We start from the raw sequence: 23985 nt of genomic DNA on the forward strand, positions 1-23985 counted from the left end.
GCCAGTTGCCTCAGAGACAATCTCTGCATACCTTTTCCCTGGTGGCTGAACTAGTGAGGGAATGTCAGTTTCAAAGTTCATAAGTAATCAATGTTCTCAGAGTCAAGTCTGGTATGGCAGAAATCATCATCAGAGTCATGGACTTGAGTTTATAAACATTTTCTACCTACCCCCCAAAACAAGGATTAACTTTTAGCTTTAGTTCTCTGAAGTGTATATTGCGCTTTAACAATTGTGACCAAAAGGTTTCCTAACCCATTTTATCGCATTATCATACATAAAATATTCATGATCTCATAGGAAACAGTGTAACGAAATTCCTCAGATTTTCAGAGATGGTGGGTACTTCTGCTAAAACCATCTTCCAAAATCCCAGGAACACTTCAGTGCTTAACCTGAATTCTATTTAAAACTTCCTTTCACTTCTGATTTAAATGGTGAAGTATGCCAAGTAGCCTTGGCTTTAGAAAGGAGTTAACTATTTAATCCTCCTTGCAGACAAGAAGAAAATAAAACATAACCATCATACAGCATGAACTGATTTGTCAAGAGAAAATAGAGACTATTTTATAGGTGGTCCACTTCAGTTAGACTCTTCCCCTTTACTAATGCAAATTCTTAAACTTGGCAACCAAATGAAAATTGCTTCCATGTTTAAATCAAATCTTTGCAAATAAGCATTATTTCTCCATTTTTTCCCTCCAGTACCAAAAACATTTGACATTTCCTTATAAAACTTACCTAATCAATCTGCAAAATTATAAACTGCATAAACACCTTCCTAAGGCCACCAATGGCCTCAGAATCTAACTCAGTGAAGTCAGAAAGTGCTTCTTCAAGGCATTACACTGCTTGAAACTCAGAGAAAGTTCTGGGAAATTTTTCAGAGCTGTTTTAAAAAACTGGTATATCAGATCTAGAATAAAAGCTAAGGGGTCAGGATTATTTAACCTAAGAAGTCTAAGAAATAAACAACTATACAAGTCTATTTCAAAGATGAGGCAGTACACTTATTTCCATCTCCACTAATGTTAAAGTTAACATGTAGATTCAGATTATGCACAAAATACAGTTAATTTTGGAAATGAGTTAATAAGCACAGTCATGCCATCCCCTTCTATAGCTCTTTAGGATTAAGTTAATCCTTATCTGCTTGATACTACCTGACCTCTCAAGGTCTCTTTCAGGCCTTTATTCTAGCTATCATTTTGCTATTGGTCTTTACTTTGGTAATTTCTTCATTAAAATAAAAGCCTGAAAATTATTCATTAATAGATCTGTAATAAAAATAATTCTAATATTTCTTTGAGTAAATTTAAAAAGGGCTGCAAAACGAAGCTAAGGATTAGAAGTGGTACATATATATATATATACACACACACACATATACACACATACACACACACTATAGATATATACTATCTATATATAGGTTTAGATACATATAGATAAATATGCAAACAATGAATTTTTAAAATATATCAGGTAGGTATAGGTTCTCTACTGCTTCAATATGAAAAGAAGAAAAGCAAAATATCACAATAAACCCCATGAAAATAGCCACATTTTAAAAAAATTAGTAGTGGTACAGATAAGATATAAATTCATATCTTCAACCTCTCCAAAAACTCTGAAATAGACTTCTAATCAAAATGCACACATACCAACACAGAATGAATGTTAACGAATCCTGAGATTCTCCTGAAAGGAGGGCTGTCCATAGTTAGTTACAGTTACGTGTAACCTCAGAGCAAAGCCTTGGAGCCTAAGTACATTTCTGATAACTTAATAAAATTATTTTCAAATAACTGTCTCATAATGAGTAGTCACAAAAGAATGATCAAAGAAAACTTTCTTGGTTCCCCAAAGATGGACCTGCACAAATCAAGATGCATAATATTAAAACAAGATTTACCTCTATTGTAGGATCATATTCATCCACAAAGTGATTCTGAATTAGCTGTATCGTCAAGGCACTCTTGCCTACGCCACCAGCTCCCACTACCACAAGTTTATATTCAGTCATTTTCAGCAGGCCTTATAATAAAAATAATGAAAATGTGACCAAATTAGAACATGTATCACACATGAGGCTAGTATAATCCAAATACTCTATCAATACATTTTAACACAAATTCACATTATGGAAAATTTCAAAATACCTCAGAAAAGTCCATGGCAAAAACTTCAGTTGACTAAAGATGTGCACTGTAATGAAATGCACTAAATTTACAAAGGCCCCCATCAACATTTCAGAAAAATACATCCAGAGTACAAAGTTCTTTTATCTTATATTCAGGTTGTTCATTCTGAACAGCCAGCCTACTGTTCTGTAGCATTTAATGACTCTCAAAGGAACATGCCATGATTTTACTCAGTACAAGTGTCTAGCACTATACCCTGTGGACACACCCACAAAACTGTTGACAGCTATCTCTGCTAGCTGGCTATGGCCCCTTAAGAGCTACAAGTGGGTATTGCTGTATGTCTCTGTTGAAGCCAAGAGCTACAGAAAACTTTTAAAAAGCATCATCATAGTTAGTTCTCCTGAAGAGTTAGCAAGAATCAGATGGGAACTGGGGGGGAAGATATGGAAGAATTGTCAAATTAAGTTGCACTGTGTAATGAGGAAATAAAAATTGAGACCCAAAGCAGGTAAGGACAATATCTGATCAACATTTTAATGTGTAAATATCTGTTGGGGAAAATAATGGTATAAAAACTGAGAGAACTTTAAGAATTTTGAAATATTCAGTACAGTTGATTTGATCATCAATCACAATAGCTAATTCTATATTAGTGCTGAAAATATAATTATATAAACTTCAAATATAAGCACTGCTTTTAATGAGAAAATTTTAAAGAGATATAAGTGAATATCTCTCAGTAATCCATGTAACTTTTACTCTTTGCATCTTGCACATCATCTCCTAACAACTGCAGTAAATACAACTTATAAGATTAACAGTACAAGACAGAAATATTCTTTAGTCGTTTCAAACTTTTTGAAATAAATCGAATTTATTCTTATCCCCTCTTCCTCAATAACTACATGATGCTATTATAAATAAGAAACTGTGGAAAGAATGGCAGTAAATGCACAATTTATAAGTAGTCCCAAGTTAATGAATGTGCAGATACAAGCACTTTATACATGCAGCATGTACTCACTGAAGACCAAGAAGTATCCAAATAGGCACAAAAAAATAAAATGCGGTTTTCCAAATGATAACACACTATCCAACTCCTTCCCCCATTCCTGAGCCCTCTCACAAAGAGCAGACGGGCTACGTTAACTGCTGTTATCACAGACTGTTATATTACAGCTCCCAGGCCTTCTCAGTGTCACCTAGCTTACTTGTTTTTGTCTAAGGCCACCTTGGGAGCCACTACAAACATGTATCTTACTTATTCCAAATACTGGCCATAGCAAATGAAACAGATCACACCACAATGCATCCCTGCCCACTAAACCCTACAAGATAATTTGGATAGCCTGGATCAGTAGCTCTCCAAATGCAGTCCAGGAACCCATTAAGGTTCCTAAGGCTTTGTGGGGAAGAGGGTCCCAGAGGTTAAAAACTGTTTTCATAAAAACACTCCAGTGTTGATTACCCTTTCCACTCTTGTTCTTTCCCAAGGGTAGAATTTTCCAGATGTGTGATCACAATATATGGAACACGGAAGCAGACATAAGGATCCAGGTGTCTTCTATTAAGTCATACAATTAAGAAGATTTGCAAGTGTTAAACAATAACACCCTTCTGATTTTTGGTTTTGTTTTGAAAAATAGTTGTTGTTCATTAAAAGTGTACTTATGTTACCAAGTAATGGTCTTATTTCTATTTTGAAGTGAGTTAATAAATGCTTTAAATTCTCAGTTTTTGTTTTCTATGATTGTAAATACTGGCATACCCCATGTTGGGATCTTCAATAACTTCGAAGAGTATAAAGGGATCCTTACATACCAAAAGTGTGCTAGCCTAGATATGGTGGACATATATTGGATTAGAGCTTAGTTTTATATACACGTGTGAACTCTGAGAGGAACACACCTTCCAGTCTACTTGTTTATGAGTGGTTGTTTCTAGAAAAATAAGAGAAAAGAAATCCTTAAATTTGATTATAAAAATCACAGGATATGTAAGTCCACTAGAGAGGACTGGGTTCCCAAGGAGTCTTACTAGAGATCACATGCCAGAAGTAGTCCCCTTACCCAAAGCTAAAAAACTAGCAAGGGGTAGAAATGGGGCCAGGACCCAACGTCTTGTTAAGCAGAATAAAGATCATTTTTATTTGTCATAAAACTGAATTATCATGTCATCTACCATCTCTTAAAACCAAGTATGCCTCTAGTATGGCTACAGTTTCAAAGCAAGAAGTACTGATATCAACCACATTTGATGTCTAGGTCTCAGTCAGCATTTTGGACCTAAGAGTGATACGTCACATATGGTTGATTCTGAGATGATTATCATGAACAGACTTTTTCCAATTCCAATTTCTTTTTAAATGACTTTTACATTACAAATATAACATGTATGTGGTGTAAAAATTAGAAAATACCTTTCTGTTGTTAACACCTTGTTCTGATGGATATCAAGAATTATGAAGGCTGGGGCCCAGCTGGTGTGGCTCAGTGAACTGAGTGCCTGCCTGTGAACCAAATGTTCACCAGTTGGATTCCCAGTCAGGACACAAGCCTAGGCTGTGGTCCAGTCCCCAGTGGGGGGCACTCGAGAGGCAACAACACGTTGATGTTTCCCTCTCTTTCTCCCTCCCTCCCCCTCTCTCTAAAAATAAATAAAACCTTAAAAAAAAAGATTTAAGAAGGTTAGCTTAGGACTTCAGCTACATTCAGCATGCACATGCCTAAGAGTATTTTAAGCAGTTGGCTGGAAGATTTCTACAATTAACCCTGTTGTAATCAGTTTTAAAATTGTATGCTGTTTAAGAGGGCTGTAGTAACTCTTGGGATGGAGGTCAAATTTTAAGGATGAGGGTAACATAAAAGAGATAAAGACAACAGGAAAATTAAACTTCGAGGCTGATTCTGGCTATTACTGTCTACACTCAACTAGCAAGGGAAAAAAAACCCTGCTTCTGCTCTGCGGATTTTCTGCGTCTGTTTCATTCAACTTGACAAAGCAAAACAGACCTTCTGGGATTAACTTTTTCCTTTTCACTAAGTCACAGACTTTACATTGTAGGGTGTTGGCCACCTGTTCTTCCACCAACATCTCTACCACCTCCTTTGTGGCCACAGCAATGTCACAGCCCATGCATGGGGGAGGGGAAGCAGTCAGGAACTGGGCTGCAGATGCATTTTCCCCCCCAAACACAATAACCTCAACAGAGTGGTCTCGAAGCACTTTCCTGTGGTCTTTCAAAATGTGACCTCTCCCCTTACTCATATATCCCCTGACACACTGAGAAGGACCACTCACTCTCCGGCCGGTCTGCGCTCGAGGGAGAAGTTTATCCCTCCGTCCTAGAGATGCTAGATGCAGCAGAGCAGGCAGTCACCGCGGCCAGCTGAGTGCAGGGAAGGGAGGAAGAGGTGCGGGAGCGACGGGGGAGAGGGAGAAGGACGGACGACGAGGGGGAGGGGAGACTGGAGTGGCCCGGGAGTCACCTCCACCGCACCCCGCCGCCCCAAGGGGCGGCCGCCCGGCCCGCGAGTTTGTCCCTGGCCGCCTCCAGTCGTGGCTCTCGGGAGGAGGAAGGAAGGGGTTCCCCGTCCAGGAAGCAGCACAAACGGCGACCGCCTCTAGCCTCACCCTCCTCAGCCCCGCACAGCCTATTCCACATTCCCGGCGTCGCCGCGTCCCCGCGCCTCCGCCGCGGACCCCTCCACAGCGACCGCCCACCCGCCCTCCCGGGCTCCGCGCCCGCGCCCCCTCCCCGCCCCTCAGGGGACCCCTAATTCATTCACTCGCCGCCGCCCCGCCCGTCGCGGGCGCGGAGGGTCGGGTCCAGGGCAGGGGCCCAGGAAGAGTGGTCCGCTCTGTACCTCTCCCCCGCACCTGGGAGCCGCAGAGCCTCTGGCCCCCGCCGCCGCCTTCAGTGCCCGCACCGCGCTCGCTCCGGGTCTGAAATGGCGGGGGCCGGGAGTACTGGCCGAGCAGCCGCCGCCGCCGCCGCGCCGCTGTGCCTCCGCCGCCGCGGCCACCGCCTAGGGAAATCGAGTTCCGATTACACCGATGAGTTCGGGGCCTGAAAGCCGCGGAGGGCAGAGCTATCGACGCGCTCGGCGCTCGACTCCTCCGCAGACGGGCGTGCGGGGAGGGAGCGGCTGAGGGCGGTGTGGGAAGAGGGAAGGCTGTGAGCCGGGAGGCGGGGCGGGGGCTGGGCCGGCGAAGGAAGCAGTTGACCGTGGCAGCTGTGGGTGGGGGGTCCAGCCGGGGGTGCTGAGGTTCGGGGCGGCACCTGGGCTAGGCTAGGACCCACTGCTGAGCCCACGCGACCGTCCGCCCCCAGGTCTCGCCGCTGAGTCGAACCCTGCAGGCAAGTGGTTGTCTAATCGCACACTAGAGAGACACCCTGAGCGAGCCTGCCGCGCCCCTATCGGGTCTGCGCGGAGGAGCTGCGAAAATCCTGCCATGTCTCGGCATTTGCCTGCACTTGTTCACATTTAGTGTCATTCAGTGCGTGTAAATAAACAAGCGGTTACCAAACGTGGGAGGGAGAGGCCCGGCGGAGGGCCCCCTGCCCTGGGCTTTCCGATCTGGGCTGGATAATAGATAACCAGCCTTAACGCTGGCGCTGGGAACAGAGCCCCAGGCCCAAAGGAACCTGGCAAATCCTTTTTATCACTAATCTTACGCGGGGGCCGGGCGGGTAGGTGTCAGGAGTCTGTTGGGGTTTTTGTTGTTTCTGTGGATATTGTGAAGCCATCACAGGTCACTCTAAACAGGGACCTCGGATAATACCTATTACCCTTGACAGCTCAATCAGAAGGCAAATTACTTTGAAGTAGATATACCCTTGATACTTTGGACCTGAGGAGAATCATTCAAACATTAATTAGAAGATTGAGATTAATCAGTTAACATTCGGGGAGTTAACACGTTGAATGAACAACGTGACAATTGAACCTGCTAGCGTAGCCAGAATCTCTTTGGTTAAACTGCCTAGAAAGGTAAATGGTCCACATCATAAAACAAGAATAAAGCACTGTTTTAAATCCCAACTACTTTGTTCATCTAGGCTTTACACCGACTGTTACCCTTTCTTCTTACTCCTTATGTGGCCTGTAATCTGCAAGGCTTGTTGCTGTCTCCCTCTCATAGTAATTGGTACCAGGTAGTAGAGGAAGAAGAGAGGAAGTGAAACACACATTAACTATAAATCCCCAAAGCTTCCTCTGACACCAACTTATAAATCTTTGTTCAAATGTGTTCTAATGAGTTCTTCCAAAAGGTTATCTGTGATGTAGGATCTCTCCCTGCTCCCATCTCCCCAACTCTCTCTCTTCCTCCTTTATTTCCAGAGCAATTATCACCTTCTAATATACTATATAACTTATTTGTTTTCTTGTTTCTCCCACCGAAATATAAGCTCCATGACAGTCAGGGATGTTAATAATACTTACTGCTGTATTTCTAGTGCCTACAATACAATAGGTATTCAATAAATATTTGTGGAATGTTGAATGACGTCGGGTACCCTCCGGAACTCAGTGACTCTAAATCCTTACTTAGACTGAGTGCCTTAAATTTTCCATAATCTGTTATCACCTTCTTACAAAACCTTACCTTCTGATAAACCACACTGTACAAAGTCTAGAAAAAAATTCTGCACATAATGGACACAATGAGTTTTTATTAAGTGAATGAATTTGCACTTATTTGTATGTTACTTTGTAGTCACTTAAATATGAATCACTGATTTATTTTGTCCAATTTCAAGTATATCATGAGCTCTATTTATCTCTAACCGCTGTTAATACAATGTTCTCTCAGTAGTTGGTGCTCCATAAATCTTAAATAAATAAATGTAGAGGAGGAAAAGCTTTGTATTGCACTTGTATGCCAATTATAAAATTTCTGGCATTAGCAGAAACCCAGTCCATTCTTAGGGTCTCAGTTGTCATCTAGGCTCATGATTCCCAAAGCAAATCTGAACCTCACTACTTGTTCCATGCACCAGACAGCCTAGCTTCACCTCACACATTTGATTTCTTCCTTTAACTTCTATGCGGTGTACACATGTGCTATGGCAAGTCTTTCCATCATCCAGTCCTGGGGGCTTTCTCAGAAGCCAGCAGCCTCCCCAACACCTTCTTCAGCCAGGGCTCAGAGCAGTGGGTGTCAAAGGTCAGCGCTTCATGAAGAACTTGACATTCTTACAAAAATTCAAGTTCCTTGGCCCCTCACCCAGATATACCATTCAGTTCATTTAAGGTGAACCAGAAATCTTCATTTTTATCAAATCAGATTATCTTAAACTGGTGGTTACCACTCTGTACACTGAGAAACTTTCGTCTAGATACTCAAATTCCTCACTTCGCCTCTTGGGGTTTCTCTTCCTCAAGCCTGCTAGCTGCATTGAACAGTCTCCCTGGCTCTCCCCCAGGACAAGTACACAATCTGGTCCGGTGATCACAATGGGAAAAGAGAGAGGAGGGTAACAGAAAGCAAGAACCCTGGGGTTCCAGGCTTGCTCTAAGATGTAACTGTATGTCTACCATCTCCTCTTAATGCTCTTCTGGGGAGGCAGCCACATACACACGTGCGCATGCCCACATTCTTTTGATCTTGCTTTATGAAGTTCATACCGACCCTTTCCTTCACAAGACACCCTCTTCTATAGACATAATCAAAGCAAACAACAGGAATACCCTTGTGTTAGTTGGGCTCTTATAAGATATAGAATGCTAGAACATGTTCAGAGCACTGCCAATGCTGAGGGTTTATTTTAAGGAAATAAGGAAACTTCAGGAAGTCATATCATCAGCCAGAGTTACTGTTCTTTCCAAGAATCAACTGCAATTTTTGCTGTCCAGCAACAGGCGGGGGTGCTTTGCTCGTCCTTTCATTAATAAGCATCTATTATACTCTAATAATTTTGCCATTCTCCTGAATCAGCATCTCCCTTCTTTCTCACGTAGGTCTCAGCTTCTACTGCTTTTAGAGACAACCTTCCATGAGTTACATTTAAGACATTCTAAGAAAGGGAATCTGAAGGCACCTGTCATTCACTATTCAATAAGAAGGGCCCTTAGGGGACACAATTTTCCTGATGGTGGCCAGCCTTGTTTATGCCTGGTTTAGAGATCATTGCCTTTATTCAGGTGCCATCCTGAGTCCAGGCAGTGGTGGCCAGAGTAGCAAGACACAGTCAGGGGGAGTCAGCAGGAGGAGCCACCCCAGGTGCTTTCATGGACTCCATGTCAGTTTTCTCAGGTGGGAAATTTGTGCTGCTAAGCAGATACTATTTAATTTGCTTACCCAGCACATAATATCCTCTGGACCCTTATTTCATTACACTTCGTATTCTTTTCTTGTATACTTGTTTTCCCTAGTAAGTTGTTAATTCCTCAAAGTTCATGCTGATTTGAACAACATATCCCATGGTTCCTAGACATAATAGGATCTCTATACGTATTTGTTGAAATAAATGAAATTATAACAAAGCTTCGGCCCTGTCTCTGCATAGCCTCTTCATTCTCGACTAGCTGGTTTCCTAGAGTATTTCTAGATGGATGCCCTTTCATCCTCTCAAATGCCTGTCCAAACCAAATTCCCCTATTTAATCCCCCCCAAACTAAGACCTTCTCCCAAGTTTTCCATCTTGACTGAGGGTCATCGTGGTCCTTCGAAACTTTTTATTACAAAGCTTAAAGTAATTTTTAACCCACTCTGCATTCAAATTGATTACAGTTCCCTTTAATTATACGTCCTAAGCATTTTCTCAATCTGTCTCATCCACATTCTTTTCTTCACACCTACACTTCTAGAAGAGTGTCCTCATGACCTTCCTACCCGGCCTCCTTCTTTTCAATGCAGGCCATATGCCGTTGCCAGATTAATCTTTCTTACACATGTCTTGCAACACCATCAACCATTTCCTCTGTACCTACTCCACATAGTTTGCACTCATACAGATTATATATTTTAGAAGTACGAAGAGTTACAAGCCAAGTACCTAGTGAGCACCTAAAGACGATGATAAATACCTTAGAAATTAGAGTAGAAAATGATCCTCAGTCTCAGCTAAGCCTTCACTAACAGTGAAACTTACTTGAGAATCTTTAATAACTCTTTATATCCAACTGAATCAAGGTCAAATTCTTGGTGTCCAGCGTTTGATAGCATCCATCGTCTGGCACCATCCCGTCTGTCACTTTGTCTCCCACCTTCCCAAAGTGTGATGCTTTCCTGTTCTCAGGCAGATTCCCATCTCTATGGCACAAAATTAGGGTATTGTGTCTTTGCTCCTTTTTCACCCCACAGCTTTCTGCCTTTCTCTTTGCTAAAATTTCCCCTTTCAAGATCTAGAACAAGTCCTACCTCCTTTATGAAAGCTTTGTTAATTATGTCATCTTTTTTATCTCAATTATTTCATATGGGTTATTTATGTCTCCCCAAGTAAATTCTAAAATCCTAGAGGCAAGAGCCATATCTTAAATCTGTGAACCCAACCCATCCATAGGAGCCTGGTTCACTGCAATTAATAACTGCACAAGTACAGATAATGTTCTTATCAGCAAGGTAAACATAATGAAAGCAATGCTTAAAGAAGATTAGAGTGGTAACAAATGCAGAAAAGGTTGGAAGGGAAAAGACCTCAGGTAAGGTTTTTATGAGTGGTAAAACAGTACCCAGTGGTAGTGGGAAGGGTACACTGGCTGAATTTACTAGTCGTGTGAGCTGGTGCAATTCGTGAGTCTCCGCAAGCTTTATGCTTAAAAATGGAACAATGAGCATTGTGGCTCAGTTGGTTGGATGTCATCATACAAAGTGAAAGTTCGCAGGTTCCATTCCCAGCCAGGGCACATGCCCGGGTGGCAGGTTCCGTTTCTGGTCTGGGTGTGGTTGCGGCATGTAGGAGAGGCAACCCACATCGATGTGTCTCCCTTTCTCCCGCCCTTCCCCTCTCTCTAAAAAACAGAATAAATGAATAAATGGAGCAATGATATAACAGTTACCATCTGTTAAACTGCTCCAATGAGCCAGACAGTTTTCATACACTATTTTAAACAAAGAACAAATCAATTTGTATCTGTTCACTTCCCTTCTTCACTGCTACCACTGCATTCCAAGCCACCATCCATTGTTCCTCTCCAAAGGGGACAGTCATCTGCTACTGGATCCCTCAGTTCTCTGCATGTTTCCCTTCAGTCCACTTCCCTGGAGCTGCGGGACTGATTTTTCTCAATGTGCAAACTGAATCGTGTGACCAGATCAAGTTCTCCAAAGGCTTTTCGTTGAACACAAAAGAAAATTCAAATCCATTCAAGTCATTTCATACCATAGTTTTTACCTACTTCACAGCACACCATGTGTGGCCCCTTTCTAGGCTCCAGCTACACTATCTTTTTCTTCCCCTCATGTACCAAGACCATTCCCTGCTTGGGGGCCTTGAACTAGCAGTTTTCTCAGCTGAGCATGCTCCTGCCAGCAAGCCTCTTCTTGCCTTTCAGGTGTCAGATTAATAGCACCACTTCAGTGAGAGATTCCCCAATACCTAGTTTAAATCAGCACTCCCCACCCTATTCCCTGACCTTTACTCCCCAACAAATCACTCCACACAGAGGCTTGTTTTATCATGCTTGTCATGCCTGAAATTATCTTGGTTGTTTTATGTGTTTGCTTGTCTGTTTCTCTCCCAAAATATACATTTCGTGAGCCAGGGAACACCAGAGAGACCTAGGCTCACAGTAGTCACTTAATAAAAGTTGTGGATACGTTGCTACAAAGAAAATAATAGGACTAATAGTCAACTCTAAGAGAGGACTTTACAGGTCATTTAAAGTGTCTTGCTTTTGTTTCTCTCTACCTTATGTGATAATATTTCATTGAATGCTTGTTATTGTGTTTTTTAAAGAAATATTAAAAATCAGAAGTATTTTTAAAAATTTCTTCTCTTTAATTCCCAGAGGAGATACTCATTGGACAACCTATTGATTACAAGACTGATTTTCCTAGTTTTCGTCTCTTCTTAATCACACTCATTAAACACATTTGTAAGGTGCTTCACTTCTATTTGGGTAATGTGCATGCAAACAAAGTTTTACTTGTGCACGTCCATTTCACCTTCTAGAGCAGGGCTGTCAAACTATGTTCACCGGGGGCCACATCAGCCTCATGGTTGCCTTTACAGGGCTGAATGCAATTTTAGGACTGTATAAATGTGAATGCTCCTTAATTAGGGTCAAGGAGGTCAGCAATGCCGCTGGGTAGAAACCAGATGCCAGGCCAGATTAAACAAGGTGGAGGGCCTTGTGCTTGCCCCTGAGTTCTAGAGTCTAGAAGCATTAGGTCCCTTTGGAACCAGGCATCTAGTTTAGTATTCATATGTCCTCAGTTGAAAGAAGCAGGTCCTCTTTTTTTGCTAAATTCTTCTAGTCTCAGTGGAAGATTGTTTGCCTTGTCTAAAGTCCAGTGAAAACCAAGATACAGGAGTTTGTGAATGAACCAAAAAGAATAGAAGCCCAGTCATTCACATGCTGACAACTCAAAGGAACATCTTTGTTTTCACTAATAAGGTGATAATTCTTACATCAGGGGGTCTGTCACTATGTGGGGAGGTTGTAAAGGGAAATACAATTGAGTATCTCACTTTATTATGAATTCCCTTCATGAATAATTCTGGTGTCTGTATAAAATAATTCTATCCTAATGTATGCACAAGTCTCAACAAATACAAATATTACCATTTGTCTCAGGCCCTTATGAAGCTCATGTTAGTTCATTTGAAATCTTAGTAACAATTCATTCATCCACTTAACAAGTATTTATTAAGCACATACTATATGATAGGCACTTTTTGGGATATTTGGTGCATAGATGTGCATTACAATGTTGTGCTTCTCAGACTTTCTGGTTTCAGAATCCTCTCACACACTTAAAATTTATTCAGTTCCTTATTTAATTCATTTAAAATAACAAAAATAAATTCAATACATGCTAACATAGATAACATCTTCATGACAATAACTATAGTTCAAAAAGTAATGAGAAGAATAACATTGTTTTAACATGTGTACAAATCTCTTGAATCTCTGGCTTAAAAAAAGAAGTTAGAATCTCACATCTGCTCCTGCATCATCCTGTCTGTTTAGATATCACACATAGCCTCTAGAAAATGCCACTGTACACTCATAAGAGAAATGAAAATGAAAAAAGAAAATGACATCTTGGTGTCACTGTGAATACAGGTCTGACCTCACAAACCTTGTAAACCCCAGGGGTGCCTGGGTATACTTTGAGAACTACTATTTTTTTTCCTAAAAAACAAGGCCAAATTTAATAGAGACCAATGCAATAATTAGCTTCTCCAAATTTATCATAGTAAATGATGAACTGAGGACCAGCTCTCTGCACCCCTGTAGGACAGCAGTGATTGATAATAGTGACCAAAGGAAATTATTGCTGAGATCATGCATAAAGGTAAAACAGATACCCCAAATAATGTCCATCTTTGCAATACTTGAAAACTCTTGCTTTTAGGTCAGTTTTGTGTTCTTGATCTTCAAGTACGTTACAACATTGATTAGCTGAGCTTCCCAGGTCATCAGTGAAATGTTTCCAAATACAAATTCTATGTCTTTTGCAGATGGTTTAACTAACAGAGTAGCAGAGTTTGTCCTGGCTTGACAGAAAGTTGTGAGCACAAGGAAAGAATTATCATGTATTTATTGTGACTGTTAACAGGTTATGTATTCTCCAGGTTGTTTTTATTTATCAGGTTTGCCAGGAGCATGGATAATGTTGTAATGAAAGTTACTACTCTTAATGGCTCAACGTACTTGATGTCTTTCATTTTCTTTCTTCCTTTCCTTGTTCCTCCCTCCCTCCTTCCTTCCTTCTTTACTTCCTTTTTTTTTCCAGGAAAAAATACCAAAACTATGAAATTCCTCAGACACTAAATCTTAGCCCTGCTCCATACAACACCTTGGCTCTCTAGAAGTCATCACTTAAGTGACTTCAAATTCATGTTGTAGCCCATCCACACATGTTCAAGTCAGTCACAGTAAAATCTTGTCACTCCTCTGTTCAAAACCTCCAACAGCTTCCCCACTCATGCAAAGGCAAACCCCTCAAAATGACCCACAAGGGACCCCCTTAGCTTCCTAATCACATGTCCTCCCCACCTTTCTCTTGCTTGCTCTTTTGTTGCCACGCTGGCCTCCTCTTGCTCCCTGGACACACCAGTAGACACTCACCTCAGGGCTTTTGAACTTGCTGTTCCTCCTGCCTGGAAGGCTCAGGTAACTATATGATTCTCTCCTTGTTTTCCTTCAGGCCTCTGCCGAAATGCGGCTTTCTCGGTGACATTCTTGTTGACCTTAATTAAACTGTAACTTTCACTCCAGAACTCTGGTTTCCCAGAATCTGAACTCTTATCTCTGCAGAACATATCACCAACTGTCACACAATATGTCTCATTTGTTTGCTCACAATCTGTCTTTCCTCACCTAGAAACTTAGCTACACAAGAGCTAGGATTTTTCTGTTCTGTTCACTGCTGAAATCAGTACAACACATAGCAGATATTCAAAAAATACTTGTTGAATAAAAAATAAAGAAATCCTCAAATGCACTTTGACATGTGTCAGAATAAATAAGAATGTGGCCAACCAAGAAAATATGTTAAAATATAAACATGTATTTCCAGAAAATCATCCTGAAACATACTATTAACTGAACAAGCAAGGACAAATGGATCCTCCACTCGGCTGTGTCTCCTGGCTTCAGAATGGTTTGCAGCTTGCATTGTTTTTTTTTTTAAGTCAATGGTACAACTACCCAGATTAGTTCTACAAATGGGTAAAATTCTGATCAGAGTGCAAATTCTCCAGATTTTACATGAGAAAAGGCATTTAACTACTTTGAACATAGTTTGTATATTTCTTATTTTCTCTTTGTGGTTTAGAATACCTATTGGCTTGAATACCTAGGTCAGGAGGACAAACAAACAAAGTGAGTACTCCGTAGTAAATCCAATTTTCTAAATCAGTTTTTTTGTGTGTGATTCAATCTGCTTACATATAAAATCAAAGAGCAAACTTTATGCAGTCGTATGTAATTGCTGACAGAGTTTGAAAACGGGGGTAGCACATGAAGAAATGAAGAGTCTGTGTCTAGTTAATGCTGGGAATATGCACGTGTGTGGATGTCAAGGGAGCGTGTTGTGTGTGTGCTTCACCGACACTGAGTGATGCTTGATGGTGACACCATCGTCAGTCTAGCAGTTCTCCACGAAGCAAGGGATTGTGATGTGTTTGATTGTGAGGATATACACAAGTCTTTTATATAATATTAAAAGTATTTCATACTTGAGTTGGCTTCCAAAAATTTAATTCATGTTCAGTTATCCTTAGCACATTTCTCAAGCTGATGTGTGTTCTTTTAAAATTTTTTTATTTTATTATTTACTTTTAGATAGAGGGGAAGGGAGGGAGAAAGAGAAGGAGAGAACCATCAGTGTGTGGTTGCCTCTCATATGCCCCCACTGGGGACCTGGCCTGCAACCCAGGCATGTGCCCTGACTGGGAATTGAACCGGTAACCTTTTGTTTCTCAGGCTGGTGCTCAATCCACTGAACCAAACCAGCCAGGGCAAATTCTTATATGCTTTCTTGAGTGAAAGTTTCAACTAGTTCCCATTGGAGGATATGATAAATATGATTATCGTCAATTGTTTGTGGCTCACAGAGAAAAGACTGAGAATCATCAGGCAGGTTCTCTTTCTAACAAAAATCAGAGATTCTGCCAAATAAAGAAAAAGGAAAAAGAAAAGAAGCTTTGGTGACATGATTATCCATAGACATTTGGACCATTTTTTTCCTCAAATATTTCTAGAATGGAATACTGAAAATCACTCATCATAAGATTTGTTTCAGGTAGTCCGAGGCAGGCTGCTGCAATGCGTGTGAGTCCACAGTGTAAAATGTGAATTTATAAAATTCCAAAAGGTACAGTGTTATGCACTGAGACCCTGACATAGGAAACTGAACGACCAAAGGTATATTGTTTTCGGTTTGCTCTCAACTCTAAGAATTGTCAGAGCATCTGAGAAAAGAGTATTACTTTGTAAAAGAATTTGGAATTGTTTAGATTTCGGTACCATCTCTACCCAAAACAGTACGTAATGCGTGGAGTAGTTATCATTTGTCCTTATGTGCTGTTGAAGAAACAGGCTGTTAGGCAATTTTGCACCTTGTATGCAATCTCATTGCTATAAATTAAAGAAAGATGTGTAGTATTGCTGTGTTACTAACTTATCATAAGGAGCTATAGTATGTCAATAAATAATAAAAATGTGTAAAAATACAAAACATGAACACAAATACTAGACAGTAACGCTGGAAAGTGCATGTGGTTTACAATGACAGTAATCCATGTGATCTTTCACCTGGGCTGTGCACTGGATTCCTAACTTGGTTTTACCCTCTTCAAAACTACTTCATATCCTATTTATAGATTAATCCTCTTGAAGCACAATGTGGCATCCCCCCTTGTTTAGAATCCACAAATGCCTACAGCAAAAATACCTACAGAATGAAGTTCAAACCTGAATCTACACTTCCAACATCTTTTCTCATTAATATTCCTCTTCAGATGCTTTACTTGAAGCAAAATTTCTTCACTTCCCTATTTGATGCACCGTTTTGACTTTGTCTGCTGCCTGGATTCTTATTTCCAGGTGTACATCTTCCCTAATCCTCAAGCATTTGCTAGGACAGGTTGTAATGGGAAGGGGCAGACTCAGGTATAACACTTACTCCTTCGGTTGATGGTGAAGTAAATACTTCCAAAGGTGCAACCTTTAACTACTCTTTTCGTAATGTTCTCTCCATTGTATTTTCTTCTTAGCCTTAAAAACTTTCATGGCAACGTAATACTTTAAAAACAGTTGAAAAAGTGTCATCTTTAGAACATATGTTTGGAGATGAAGTCCCTCCTGTCACTCCTAACGAAGTGCCCTCTGACTTCAAGACTCTGCTCAGGTGACACTGGCTGCACAAAAGTTTATGTCTGATTTCTCTCAGAAACAAATAATTTCTACTCCTCTTAACTCTCATTATATTTTACCCTCTTTCCTTAATCAATATTCATTCAAATTATCTGTGTGCCCTTGTGTCTGGTGTTGGAACTACAAGATAAGAAGGATCATGCTGCTAAGCATTTAACCTTGAATCCTCCTACGATAGTGCAGTGTTAAGAGGGATCTTCTCAGTATGCAAGGAATAGCCATACTCAGAATAGCCCCTAAGTGATAGGAAGCTCCAGAGGGGAGTAAAAGGAAAAACAGTCTCAACAGTGAATTCAGTGGAGAACAGAACCTAAATCCAAGACATAACAGTGCTTGGGACCCTCCAGCCTCAGAAGTTCTATCCATCTGTTCAGCTGGTTACCCCCATTCTTTCAACTCAAGCAACACATCATTACTAGCTCTTTATTGTAGTTTTCTGCTGTCCCGGTGACTTTGTAAATTTCTATCTCTGTTTCTTCAACTCCAGCATGTTACCAACTCTCTGTATGCTTCACACTCAAACTTCTGGAAGGTGAATTGAATCAAGAGAGCCAGTGAAGGACTCATCAGTTTTGAACTCCCATCTCTGAAAGCACTTGTGCCTCAGGCCACTTCTGGTTTTAGGTGTTAGTCTCAGATTCAGGCTTCAAAGCACTGTGAGGCATATGCATAAAGAAACTATCTTAAACTGCTTTTCTTTGAGGTGGCTATGAATATATCAGGCAATCAAAGCTTCTTAGCACATATACCGTTACTGTAGTTGTTTGTAATGTTTCACATTCCTACTTGATTGCAAGTGCCTTAAAGACATAATTGTGTTCTGTTCATCTTTGCATCCTCCATAGATAGTAGTTTAGTACCTGACACACAGTAGATGCTCAATAAATATATGTTGATACATGCCAGGATTATATTCTGAATATAAATCCTATACCTTCCAAGAAGATGCTATCAAGTATACCTGTCATTAGTTATTCTCTGAGGTGGTAATGTATTACCCTGTTCTCAACAGCAATAACACTACAATAGAGTTTACTGTTTTTGTATAAAGTTGTAGCCAGAAGGGTGAAAAGCCAAAGGTGGGAGTGAAGGGGTGGGGCATTTGTCAGCTTTTTTTCTCCACTGTGGAATATGTCATAAACAGTTTTATAAGATTTTGCTAGAGCCTAAGGCCTCTGAATAGATTAAAAAAAAAGGCTGAACTAATTGCCAACCAATGCTTTAAATGTAGTAGAAAGGAATTTCAGGGGTGGAGCAAGAATGTAAAACAAAGTTTATCTTAGATCCCTTAACAATATTTCTCATCCAGCTCTGACTTGACAGCTATCCAGAGGGGCAGCATTAAGATATAGATTGACATTCAAAAATCAAACATCTATTATGCATTTTACGTTGGAGTTTTTCATCTCTGAGTAATTTGTTACTTCCTTTTCTTTATATCTTCTGGATAGTATTTATAAGTTGTAATTCTATGCTCACATAAAACAAAACTTTTCTTGTCTTTAATAATACTCTCCTACAACCTTTTTTATCATTAGGTTTTTTTAATACATTTTTCACAAGGTTTCTTCATTTCTCCAGCACAAACTATCTGTAACTATACTTTGTCATACATATTTTGATATGTACACATTTATTTTAGTAGTAACTTTTTCCTGAAAAGAATACCAAAAAAGATAAGTCCATAAAAAATGTAAAATGTTTATGTAAAATCTCATTTTACTTTCAAATCACTTATCAAATATGAATGCTTTCACCCCAAAAGAGAATGATTTATTTTCCTTTTCTGCATGATGACTTCAGTGTATAAAAACAAAAACACAAAATCATTTTGTTAGACATTTAGTATGAAACTTTTTCATTACAAGCCTTGCTACTTGAACTGAAAGAGTAAGAGAAATGAATGCTCCATGCGTAGTAAGAAAAATTTTATTGGTGTGTGAAACAGACCCTTTTAGAGAATGACTCTAGTTTAAAGCATTAACAAAATAAAGAAATGAATATTTTGCCTTTTAAATGGGAAAACAAATGAAGTTGAATTCTTTTAGATATCTCTATTTGAGTATATGATCCGTCAGTTTTAACTTCTTGAGTTGATTTGAGAAATTATATATGTAATTTCTGTATTAAATGTTGTTTTAACCAGGAAATTCAGGGATTTGTAGCATAGCACTTCAACATTATACATAATGTATGACCACCATCAGCCCCAATTCATATTCATCAAGTCTTTGTTGCAAAGCATCCATACCATTAACATAGATAAACATATTTACCCAAAACTTTGCACACCACACTGCATTTTCTATGATGAAAACATTAATAGTCCAAATGCCATTCTATTTTATCACTAAATGTTCTTGTTGCCTATTATTTGCAAATTAAGCTATGTTATTCAGTGCATAGTTAATATTATCAACATACAGAGAACCCTTCAAGAATCTCAATATAATACACCATCTGTGCATTGCTTTTGCAGGAATCTGTGGGAGCTAACAATATGTTTAAAGTCAGAGGTATTCTTGTAGTTGAAAATTTCTACTAAAAAATCCTTTTCTGTGTTTACTTGGGAACAAGAATCTGTAATGTGACATTTAACAGCATTATTGCTTTCATTTTAGGAGATAATTATCTTTCCTATAAAAATAATTCCTTTAATGCAATAATTTACTTTCCTGTAAAAATAATTTTTAATGCCCAAGTCAAGGGGATTGTCAGGGTAGAACATAAATTATGTTATGACAGTATAAAATAGAAGCACAACCAGCAACTGAGTCTGATCCTCAACTTTCTCATTCACTTCTTCAGAGTAGAATGATACAGTGAAAGTCTTTGGTAACCTCACTTTTAATTATTAGTTTGTTCTCTAATGGGAAAATATTTCTTTAAATATTCCAAGCATTTTCAGCATTAGGTTCCCTTAGTAACTGAGTAACTCATAGACTCTCTCACTCTGGTTTTGCCATTCCTAAGGACCTACACAGTTCTCCCCTTTTCTCTACTTCACTTTAGTATCTGATCAGAAAGAACAAAGCCTACACTGATGATAAAAAAAGGTTATTTAAAATTATTTACAGACTAATAGTTGGACTTTAATAATAAATAATAAAATGAAAATAGACATATTAAAAATATGCTCAGCCATGAAGAAAAATTTAAGTCACAACCACACTAGCAGGAAACTGGCTTCTATGAAAAGTTTGACTTAATTCAACTCATTTTGTCTCTTGAACAGAACTATTTAGATAGGAAATATAGGTATTTGTTTTAGGACCCTCCTAGCCTTACTAGAGCCTGTAAAAAAGTGGGGAGATCAAATTCTGTAGTCCCCAACTTTCTTAAACCACCTCAAGACTGGATTTGGTGCCTTCATTCCCGCCCTGCTTATTCTCCTAGGAGTGCTTTTGTTGCACAGTTTTTATTTCTTATGTACTAGTGTGTACACTTCATTTGGACAAGAATCATATCTTGTTCATGCATTCATTCATCCAGCATATATTAATCAAACGTCTACTCAATACCGTCACTATTTGGGGCACGTAGAGTACATCAGTGTAAAAAAACAAAACAGAACGAAACCCCCTGCCCTCATGTAGGTTATAGTCTAAGAGTTTCATTGTTCTGCTTCATTGCCTTTTTCAGACCTACTTGCCTGTGTGTTTTCTATGTTTTAAATGGTTTGGTTTTTTTCATCTGAATGTCTTCACTTTCTGTCCAACCCAGTCTTGCTTGGTGTCTGGTGTTCAGTAAGTGGTTATTAAATTGAATAATTGTGTCTTCATTTTCAGTGGAGACATAGTCTGCAGCATCCCTAAGGTGCAATTCCAAACCATTCAAAGGTAATGTGGAGCCTGAAAAGAGAGAACCATTTGTGGTGATGACACAGGTATGCAGAGCATCAGGTGAGGCACAGGGTTGCTGTTACATGGCCTGTGCCTGTACAAGACAGGCTCAGGATACCAGCTGAGCAGAGATAGGGATGGTTATGGACATAAAAAAGTCATTTGAGACGTACCAGGAAACTTCCTTTCACCACCAGAGAGTGTCATGATTCTTAAATAGCCGGGAAGAAGCCAATGACCTGGTTGGAGCTGGGTAAGTTGGTCTAAAATATGCAACTTTTTTCTTGAAGTGATGGAAAATATTCTATCCTACTAGGATTACATTTTCTGTCTAGAAATAAAAGTTAAGGGAGGAAGGAAATGGAGATAGACAATAGATGATGAAGCTTTCTTAAAATACAAAGGGTAAAGTTCTATTCTAAAGATAAATTCAAAAACACTTGTAAAGATTTTTATATGTACACGTATATACCTTATGTCCATTGCAACATTATTTATAATAGTCAAGACATGGAAACAACAGAACTGTTCTTTAGCAAATTTTTGGATGAAGAAGATGTGGTACGTACAAGGTATGTTGAGAAGGTATCCAGCCACAAAATATGAAAAATAGAGACATTATTGAAGAAGGTACAAGAAACATTGTACACAGGACAATGACACCTCAGTCCCTTTCAAAGTAGGCGCCTTGGGACTTCACACAGTTCTCCCAATTGCCATCAGCTGCCCCATATATTTTCCTGAATCTCATTGACAGAAATCTCTTCTTTCAAGGGTGATTTTTATTTTTTCTATTTTTAAAAAGATTTTATTTATTTATTTTTAGAGAGAGGGGAAGGGAGGGAAAAAGAGAGAGAGAAACATCAATGTATGGTTGTCTCTCACAAGCCCCCTACTGGGGACCTGGTCCTGAACCCAGCCATGTGCCTTGACTGGGAATCGAACTGGCAACCCTTTGGTTCGCAGCCCACGCTCAACCCACTGAGCTACACCAGCCAGGGCTCGAGGGTGATTTTTAAAAAAGATTTTATTTATTTTTATTTTTAGACAGAGGGGACGGGGGGGTGGAGAAAGAGAGGGAGAAAAACATCATCGTGTGGTTCCTCTCACATGCTGTGTACTGGGGACCTGGCCTGCAACCCAGGCATGTGTTCCAGTCAGGACTGGAAATCAAGTTGGCAACCCCTTGCTTTGCAGGCTGGTGCACAATCCACTGAGCCACACCAGGTCTCAAAGGCAGTTTTAGTCTGGCGAAAAGCCAGAAGTCACAGGGCACCAAATCTGGGCTGTAGAGGGGCTGAGTCACCTGGGTGATTTGATGTTTCACCAAAAAATTCTGCATAAGATGTGATGCATGAGTGGGCATGTTGCCATGATGAAGCTGCCAATCACCAGTTACCCATCACTGTGTCCTTGTGAATCATCTGAATAGTTTCTATGGAGGAATGTTCAAATTTAATGCAAAATTTGGTGCAGATTCATCGCTCTACTCGCTCAGTCATTTTGAATGCAATGGCCACACAGTACACATGCTCACTCAATGGCATCTGTTGCCCCCACTGACTAGTACACTGATGTTGTCCTTGTTCACACATGACAGCCCACTCTCATTGGCTGCCAGGTTACATTGACGTCATGCAAACCATTTTTGTTACATTAATAACGGTTGGACTTTTTCCAGGCAGACCTCGTATATGCTATGGAATCATACTCAGCCGTACAAACATGAAATACTGCCATTTGTGACAATATGAATGGATCTTGAAAGTATGATGTTAAATGAAATAAGTCAGATAAAAAAAGGACAAGAACCTTCTAATTTCACTCATATGTGAGATATAGAACAAAAAGCAGCAAAATAACAAACAAAACAAAACGCAAACCAAACTCATAGATTCCGACAACAGAATGGTGGTTACCAGAGGGAAGGCAGCCGGGAGTAGGAGGAAAGGAGGAAAGAGCTTCAAATACATGGTGATGAAAGGAGACCAGGTTTGGGGTGGTGACTGCATATTAGAGGATACGGATGTCACTTACACCTCATAGTATAAGGTTGTACACCTAAAATCTATATGATCTTATTAACCAATGTCAGCCCGATAAATTTAATAAAAAATAAATAAATGAGAAAAAGACAGAACTGGGTTTATTGTTAGGTGCAGTGGTTTTTTTCAGGTTCTTTGCTTTAGAAATTCATTTCAAAATTAATTCTATTCCAAGGGTTTTCATTCACAAGGGAAATCTTTTACTTTGAAAGTAAAATTTACATTTCAGAAGTTTCTGATCTACACAAAAATTATGACGATGGTACAGTCCAGTGGTTTTACATTTGTGAACTTTTGAGCAAGTGACTCAACCTACTTGGGCTCTAGTTTGCTTATCTGTAAAGTGGGAAATATTCCTACTCATGAACCTATTCATAGGTTTTATATTTATAAAATACGTCACACTTGATAGGTGTTCAGTAAATCCCAGCTCTTGATATTGCCCTCCAGCTGTGGCTCTGTCAAAGACAAAGGCCATCCCCGGGCTGACACGTTGGCTAGCAGTCATTCACAGCCTCTCAATCTCTGTCCAAGGGATGCTTGGGCAGTGGCCACGTCTCCAGAGTAACCCAAGTACACTCTGTTCAAGGTCAGAGTCATGCCAGGGCTGGAAAAAGAAAAATCTTATTCTAGGAATTCTTGACTATGTAACTGTTAAATCACGGCCATTCTCTGAGACAAGTGACATACTTATGAGGCTGAAAGAATCCAGAATTACCACCCTTCATATTCTCTGGCGTGCCTGCTCCACAGCCAGCTGAATTCAGCCAGAAATGAGTAAGATCAAATGACTCATTGATAGTGAGAATGGCCAACCGGCCAATTGGAGAAAGACAGAGATATTTCAAGATATTTCAACATTACCAGTAATGCTTCAGACTGTGTTGATAAACTG

At 39.8% G+C, this 23985-nt stretch overlaps 1 protein-coding gene across 6 annotated transcripts in view; it reads right to left on the bottom strand.

The window, feature by feature from the left end:
- The window catches only part of KRAS (KRAS proto-oncogene, GTPase), a 48833-nt gene extending 34370 nt beyond the window's left edge, over window positions 1-14463 (bottom strand). Inside the window, exons 1-2 of one of the 6 annotated variants that reach the window (XM_053661988.1) lie at window positions 5448-5708; window positions 1916-2037 (exon numbers count right to left, since the gene is read on the bottom strand). In XM_053661988.1, coding sequence (XP_053517963.1) covers window positions 1916-2026 — 111 coding nt within the window. In that variant the 5' untranslated portion in view covers window positions 2027-2037; window positions 5448-5708. Of the gene's footprint in view, window positions 1-1915; window positions 2038-2162; window positions 2182-5447; window positions 5729-6013; window positions 6195-14392 lie in introns of those variants that run through there. The other 5 variants (XM_037144827.2, XM_037144830.2, XM_037144826.2 and 2 more) reach the window with 5 other exon arrangements.
- Between the last annotated feature and the right edge of the window lie 9522 nt (window positions 14464-23985).

Source organism: Artibeus jamaicensis, unplaced genomic scaffold (genome assembly GCF_021234435.1).
Source record: "Artibeus jamaicensis isolate MK-2021 breed Jamaican fruit bat unplaced genomic scaffold, CSHL_Jam_final contig_233, whole genome shotgun sequence".
In the NCBI taxonomy this organism is placed as follows: Eukaryota; Metazoa; Chordata; class Mammalia; order Chiroptera; family Phyllostomidae; genus Artibeus; species Artibeus jamaicensis.